The 8,724-nt window shown below is 34.0% G+C and overlaps 1 protein-coding gene across 1 annotated transcript; it reads right to left on the bottom strand.

Moving 5' to 3' along the window:
- Positions 1-429: 429 nt before the first annotated feature.
- On the bottom strand, positions 430-1,072 carry LOC100803370 (uncharacterized). The gene has a single exon (XM_003548307.2). The coding sequence runs from the start codon at positions 1,070-1,072 to the stop codon at positions 443-445; it is 630 nt and encodes a 209-aa protein (XP_003548355.1). The 3' UTR covers positions 430-442.
- Positions 1,073-8,724: the final 7,652 nt, after the last annotated feature.

The following is an 8,724-nucleotide window of genomic DNA, read 5'->3' as shown; positions in this document are numbered from 1 at the left end:
AAGAAAAAAGTGCAAGTTTTTACATGTATGTTTCCTTTTGGAATCAAGATGGTGTGCTTCGAGGGAGTTTAAAAGAACAAAGATAACAACTTGGCTACCAATTTTGAAAATCAACCAACTGCAACTCTAGTTCATGACAATGAGCTAGAACGAATCTTAAGGAACCTTTTGGATCTCCAACAGAACACACAAAATAACATTATAATTCAATGCCAATATGAATTATGCATGAAAATCCCTTGATAAAGTAGGAAGTACAAAACTACAAAATTAACTACCATATGAATCGTACATTGAAAGAGAAAATTATTTTATTTATTACATTTGATTATTGCATATAACAACCAACGTAAAGCAATCCGCAAGTAAGAAAAGCTTGACATGCTGCGATGGATATATATATATATATATATAGACGAGCTGAATAGAACAAGATTGGATCTCACCGTTTACGTTTGTCACTGCATTTAATCAGAATCCAAACAAACAGGCGTAGGAAAAGGACAAGAGTGACGAGTCCTAGCAGTGTAATCCAAATATAAATAACTTTACTAAACATGGTGTTGGTTGTACTCCAAATGAGATATGGGGTGACCATTTCTGCACCAACCATGTAGGTAAGAGTGAGGCTGGTGATGGTGAGGCACATCCCTATTGACAAAAGCCACGTGAAGAATCGGTGATTCAGAGGGAACCCACTCACAAGCAAGAGACAAACAGCTAAGGATGAAACGAAGCATATAGTGTTCCATAAGAGGAATTTGAAATATTTGTCTGGGAAAACAACAGCAAGGATGGCTTCTCCTGGACATGGATTCTTCCCATCTAACATGTCTTCTGATCTTGGACATAACACATGTCCACTCTCTTTTGCTGGCCTAACACCACCTGGTGGATTAATAGCAGTTTGAAAGGTCAAAGTTGAGATTAGTGTTGCTGCCAAACTCGGGTTCCCCCTCATGTCCTTCAACCATTCATCCTTATTCTTGTTTGCCAGCCAATTACCTACATTTTCTATAACTTTTCTCCACCCTTTCATCTCTTCTGTTTTGGACTCACTTTTATCGTTCATCATCGTAACTGATCGATCGATCTCTTTTGCCTTCAAGGAAATTAACAAACACTTGCATGTCAGATATGTACTGCACTTGAAATAATTAAATAGTTCATGCAGTGTTCGTTATCTTACAATGATTAAATTTTATTTTGTTACGTATCAAGTTTCATTGCTTAATTAATTGTTAGTTGTAACTGCTTCTAACAGATTATGACAGATAAGATGTATGTTTACTTAGTTACTTAGAAAGGTTGGATCATATATATCCTCTGTATATATAGGACTTGTACCTTTGTCTTGATCATTAATCTCATAGTCAATTTGTCAATTTAGAGGAATAAAGTTTGTGGGACTCCAAAGAACAAAACAAATTTCAGCTCTAGTGAGAGTAGCATATTATAATGCACCAACTACAGACCTATAGAGAGAAGGATCATGAAAAACATCAGCACCATGTTTAGACAATTTGTAGTTAGAAACCATGGGAGAAGAGATCGAATGAGCTTCAGCCATGTGAGTTTTGTGAAGCAAATCACAATGTATTTACTCTGGGTCATTAAGATAGCATTGTTGGACAGATATTTGATTTCCAGACCCAAGAAATAATCTAGATGACCAAGCTGTTTGAGAGAAAAAGCAGTATTCAATCTGTTTATGAGCTGCTGAATCAAAGTGGCTGAGCTACCGGTGAGAATTATATCATTCACATATAACAACAGATAAACAACATTCACTTGATGTCGATAGATAAATAAGGAAGAATCAGAGGATGACAAACAGGTTGAATAAGAATCATGAGTTTTTGTGGAATAGGGGCAACAAAAGGTGGAGAAAAGTTAGGACTTAGGCTAAAATAAGAATCAAGAATTTTTGTGGAATTAGAGGAAGAAGGAAAAAAATCAGTATAAGGAAATCTCAACTCATTAAATAAAAAATCCTTAGATATGTAAATTCTACCGAAGGATGACAAACACTTGTAACCCTTGTGAGACAAGGAATAACCCAGAAACAAACACTCTTGAGACCGAAAATTGAGCTTGTGTGTATGATATGGTCTTAGTAAAGGAAAACATGCACACCCAAAAGTTCGAAGAAAATGATAATCGGGCTCTTTATTAAAAAAAGTAACAAAAGGAACAACAAACTTGAGAGAAGCAATGGGAAGCCTGTTAATAAGATAAACAGTTGTAGTAAAGGCATAATCCCAAAATTGCAAGGGTAAAGAAGCATGATGCAACAAGTTTAAACCCAAATCAACTATGTGTCTATATTTTCTCTCAACCACACCATTTTGGTGATGAGTATGGGGACAAATAAGTCTGTGAGAAATACAAAAGGAGGCTAGAAGTCTAGAGAAAGGTCTGTATTCACCTCCCCAATCTGACTGAATACTCTTGATTTTGGTGTTAAGTTGTAACTCAACCATGGACTTAAAGTTTTGAAAAACATAAATGGTTTCAGCCTTGGACTTTATAGGAAATATCCATGTATACCTAGAGAAAACATCAATGAAGGAAACATAATATGTATAGCCAGCATAAGAGGTAACATGGGAGGGTCCCCACAGGTCAGTGAAAATGAGTTCTAAAGGTGAATAAACAGAAGTTGAGCTGTGAGAGGGTAACCTATGAGCTTTACCTATACAACAAGAGGAACAAAACTCTGTGATGTTTTTATTCAATTGAGAAATATTACATTGTTTGAGAACAATTTTCATTACATGCTCATTAGGATGTCCTAACCTAGCATGTCAAAGATTAGCACTACTGAAAGAGGTAACATTAGAATTTGAAACAATATTAGAAGTATTATTGACAGTAGCAGCTGAAGTAGGAAACTCATCATTTGGAACAAATGCAGAAGTGGACATCAGCAGAGAAAGATTGCCTTGAAGCTTGAGGTTGTGAAAAGAACATAGGCCATCATCACCAACCATTCCTTGTAGGAGAATTTTATTGGTCTCCTGAGATTTCACAAGACACAAATGAGGATGAAACTCAAAGAAAACAAAGTTGTCTTTAGCAAATTGACTCACACTTAACAGACTTTTCGAAATTGAAGGAACATGTAACAACTTATGAAGCTTAAAGGTTATGGTAGTATCATTAGGAGAAACAAAAACTGAGGAACCAGTGTTGGAGATACTTAAACCTTCATCGTTGCCTATGAAAATCTGCTTAGGTCCATCAAAATGAGTAAATTGTTTAATATTTTGAGAATCACCAGTAACATGAAAACTGGCTCCAGAATCTGGTATCCAAGTGGAGCCAGATGCACCATTACCATGAAAGGAGGAGTTTATGAGCATGGCGCTGGGCTGACTGGGACCAGGAACAGTGGACTTAGCATTGGGATTAACCCAAGTATTGGAGGATCTGGTTGAACCAGTAGAATAGGGGATAGGTTGCAGCGTGGTGGGATAAAAAAAGGTTAGGGACTCATGTGACTGAAAACCAATATCAGTTCTGAAATGACAGACATTGGCAATGTGCCTATACTTTAGACGGATTTGGCATTGTAAATTGGCAAACCGGCCACCTCCATGGCCTCTGCCGGAACCACCGCTACCACGTCCAGAATTTCGATCAGAAAAGGTGTCGCGACCACCACGGTCATACGAGCCTCGAGAGCCACCAAAATCACTATTTTTATAAGTGTTTGGTTGCGCATAACCTTGGGTGTAGTTCAACGGCACAGAACTGACCAATTGAGCATCTCGATTGTATCGTATAAGCCTGGTTTCATGACCATAGAGAAGAGCTTCGATTTTTGCAATTGATGGAGCGCGCTTCTTACAATCAATGATAGAAATTACCGGTGCATCATCAGACAGTAATCCTTCAAGGAGCGCATCAACATACTCCTCATGTCGCACCTACACCAGCCAGTTCATCTACATATCCTTTGATATTGCGCAAATATTCATCAATCGATTTTCCATCAAGAGTGACTGCACGCATCGCAGTGCAGAGTTGACGCGCACGAGATTTAGTGTGGAGATTGAAATATTCATGGACTTTGTCCCAAACCTGAGAGGAATAGTTGGAACCTAGAACTCTTGATGACACAGACTTCGAAAGTGTAGACCGTAGCTAAACAAGAAGCGTTTGGTCTTGAACTTCCCAGATTTCATACTCTGGATTGACGCGATCAGCAATACGATCATCATCGGTGAGATAACGAGGCGAAACGACTAGATTAACGAAAAATTGTTGCAGCTTGTGCGATTTGATCACTGGTTCGACGTGTTGTCGCCAGTGGAGATAATTCGAATCATCAAGCTTCTCTGCAATGAGATTTGACGAAAGCAGAAGCCATGAAAACACATAACAGGACCTTGAAGAAACACAAAATTACGAAAAAATGGCTCTGATACCATTTTTGATAAACTGAGAGAAAAGTAGAGGAGATAACAGAGAAAAAAGAGAAGAACAAAGTTGATTTTATTGATCTGAAAAACTGATTAAAGATAGTTACCGTCCAAATATTTATAAACCTATATACAACAAAACTAACTAATTCTAATAGAAAGCCAACTAACTCTAAGAGGAAAGCTAACTAACTTTAACAGAAAGTTAACTAAGTGATCCTATTGAGGTGTAGTTAGAAAAATCCTTGAACTTCCTAAATTACTAACTATCACGAAATGGGTATTGTTAGCAAAAGCTAACCGCCCTTACAGACAAAATAGCACAAATCAATTTGTGAGGGAAAAGTGAGGGACTTGCATAGGAAAAAATTACCGAGCTGCAACAGTAAGAAGAGTGGTCACAAATTAGTGAGACAAATATCCATTTGGGGTCATCTATTTTTGCGAGGGAGGTCATTAGATTAGAGAGGAAACAGTGAGGGAATTCTTTCCACGCTAATTAGTGACAAAATATTTCTTTGCAAATCCGCCACAAACTATATTGGCAAGCGAGAGAAAATTCTTTCGATAATCAGCAAAATTCTTATAGTTATGTTTGTGGGTTCATGATTGATCGCAGTTTGTGATCTTGTACATACAACTTCAACTATACTAATCTTATGTTGTAATTTGACTGGTTTATTCAACTCTTAGTCAATTCAATTAGAAATATAAAAGTGTTATAATTTAATCTTTTCATCACTTATTCCTTTTCTTCCGTACACTAATACACAATAAATTAAATTAAAGGAAAGTGATACACATGTACAACATTATATTTTGGTTGAAGTATAATTTCTCTCAATATATACCGGAGATCGCTAACATAGTCACACCCTTTTTTTGGCTGGAGTATATTAACAATATACACCTAATTTTTAGGAAAAAGTACCCCAGCATCTCTTTTATTTTAATTGATCCATGTCAGGGTGTTTCAGAAATTTAATATTCATCTATTTTTTAAAACTTAAAATTCCTAATTTCTCTGTCCTCTCTCCTTTCCGGTTTCAAGGCCATTCAATTTTAATCTCTGAACAAAATTTCCAGTCAGCTTCTATGGTGGTTCAATCTCCTTGTGCTTGAAATTCAAAAGTTATTCTTTTTCAAATACAATTTTAATTAAATCATTCACATTTACTTTCTCAAGCTGAATCATAAAATGCAATTCGTTTAAAATATCCCTTTCTCAATCTCCTTGTGCGCTGGGGACATTGGTATATAGTATAATATTGAGAGTTTAAAATAATCAAATCTATATATACCACATGACACCGACATTGAAAGACAAAGTTTTTATTTATATATACGATTATTGCATAACGTTCTGGGATGGATTATAAGGCTTAGATCATTCCTCGAGCTACATCTATATATAACGCCTCAAAGTCAACAATCCAATGACTGAACTTTTTTCTTTATAAACAAAAGGATTTCATTTATAATAAAATAAGCACTTTAGCATAACATGTTACAAGTACTTGCACTTTAATCCAAGCCAGAAAAGAAAGGAGAAGCACCTGAATAAACACACACACAATAAACACCAGAATAAAGAATAATTACACACCCAATGATTAATTGATGCAAACGTGAAGCACAAAAGATTATTACAGAAACATCTCACAATAAACACCTGAGAAGTACGAAAGAAGAAACCATTGACGGTGATGGTCCTCGATTAGATGATTGAATATCTAATCGTTTACGTTTGTCGTCGATCCATTTAGTGACAATCCAAACAATTAGCAGTGCAATCCAAATATAAATAACTTTTCTGAACATGGTGTCGGTTTTATCCCAAAGGGAAGTTGGGGTGATCATTAGCGTACCAAACATCTAATGATCAAATGAAACATGCTGTGTTCGAAACAAGGAATCTTTTATAATCGTCTTGGTAAACAACAGCTAGAACAGATTCTCCAGCTAGACTGGACATTGGACAATTCCAGTCTCATTTGCATACCAAACACTACTGAAAGGTCAGACTTGCGATAACAGTAGCCACCAAACTCAACATTCCCCTCATGTCCTTCAACCATTCATCTCTATCCTTATCTGCCATCCAATTCCCTACACTTTTTAAGACTTTTCTCCACCCTTTCACCTCTTCTCTTTGAGACTGATCACTTTCAACGTTCATCGTATCTGACCAGTGTAATTGATTCATTTAATTGCACGTATGAATGGAGTAATATATATATTAATTATATATAAAGATAAAATCATAAATGTTAAAAGCATTCAATTTTAATATATCTATTCAAATAAATTACATATCGTTAAAATATATTTTTCATCATAAAATTAAAAATGTTTATATTTTATCTCATCCAAATTTTTAATTTAATATATATTTCATGCTTGTAAAATTAAAATTGTCAAATTTTGACTGGAACCTGTCCAAACCCACATAATATAATTTGTGATGATTTTTTTTATAATTTATGAAGGTTAAAAATTGTTACAAATATTTATTCTATAATTTGTATTTTTATAGTTTTTAAATCCCAAAAATTTTCATCTAGGTTTAAATTTATCTAAATCTAATTCTGAATCAAAATTTGTCATATTTTAATTTTATATGAAACATACTAATTATTTTGAAGAAACAAAATTTGAACATTTCTAATTTTATGAGAATAAAAAAATATATTTTAACATATAATTAAAAAGACAAAAAATGATAAGTAATGAGTTCGAGTATATAAAATGGCAAAAACAAAGATATATACTAGCTAAAATTCAATATATTTACTTGTAGGTTTGCCATTAATGCGTGTCATTAGAATAGGAAAATAATATTCTTAGACACCTAGTGAAATTAAAATATGTATTATAGATGATATAATATGAATTAAAGAGAAATATAGAAAAAAAATAATGGATGTTGTTTAGGTGTGTGTTTTAAAATAATAATAAAAAGTCTACATATCATTGCTCCATTGCAATACTCTCAACAGTCATTATGTACGTACAGTAAGTTTAGCAGATCCAGACTTAAGTTATGGCGTTATATATACATTAGTTATATAATGTCCCGGTCTGAACTTATAATTTGTTAACTTTACGTACATATGAATTTTGCATGAAGCTCATAACGAGTATAATTCATAATTAAGAAGTAAATACACAAACAATACCTAATTGATTAGGACAGTAAAATCTTACGTACCTTTATTCGTTTGCTTTAGTATGATAGCTCAATGCTATTTGCCTTTTGCGGCGGAAGCCAAGTGGGTGTCTGAGTGATATGTCTTTGAAGCAAGCAAATATATATATATATACTTGCAAAAGCATAATTCTAGCGTTAAAACAAGTACTTTTTTGGTTAATCTAATTTATTCCCCACAAAGATAAAGCAGAGAAGAATCTTTCACAAAGTGCAAATACACAATTACTCCAATATATTATCCAGGAACAATCATCTTTTAAACCAAGTTATTATTCAAAGAAAAATAAAACGTGAAAAGCCTCGAACAAAGTAAATGGTAAGTATTCGAAAGCACAACATTTATGCCTCGAACAAGCAAGTTTTGGAATGGGATAATATCTTTTTCTTTTTCTAATCAAAAGGGCCAAGCAGAAGGAAGACTGCAGGGCCAATCAGAACGGGATATGATCATTGCTAACTTTACGTACATATGAATTTTGCATCAAGCTCATATCTAGCTAGTAGAGTTAATTCTTAAGAATTAAATGCACACATGATACATAATTCATTAGGACCATAAAATCTTAGGCACCTTCGTTTGCTTTAAGTATGATGCTACTTGTCTTTTGCGGCTGAAGCCTAATGGCTATCTGACAGGTGTGCCTTTGAAGCAAAAGAAGGACAGATATATACTTGCAAAATTGGTCACTAGCTAATAAGAAAAAAGGTTAAGGTAGGAATAATCTATAAATTCAGATAGTGGGACAGTCGCTGCTGAGGGATATGATGATGTTAGAAATTAATGTGAAGGGGAAAAGTTAGTCAAGAAATCAAACCTACAAAATGATTAATCAGACTAATTGAAGTCAGAATTCTGAAAAATAAGTCTTTTTTTTATTATTATCCATTTTATCCACTAATTTTTTCAAAAATATCTAATCATTTTACAAAATAAATTTTATGAATTTTCTTTTTAATCTTTTTGAACCACGCCGGAAGTTCCTCACCAAGAAAATAACGAAAAATATAAGATTAAAATACATTTTTTCATTCTTGTAAATATATCAAAGTTTTTTTTTATTCATACAAAATTTTTTATTTGTTTTT

This window comes from Glycine max, chromosome 16 (genome assembly GCF_000004515.6).
Source record: "Glycine max cultivar Williams 82 chromosome 16, Glycine_max_v4.0, whole genome shotgun sequence".
Classification (NCBI taxonomy): Eukaryota; Viridiplantae; Streptophyta; class Magnoliopsida; order Fabales; family Fabaceae; genus Glycine; species Glycine max.
The sequence above is the reverse complement of the archived record's forward strand: the minus strand, read 5'-3'. Positions and strand labels throughout refer to the sequence as shown.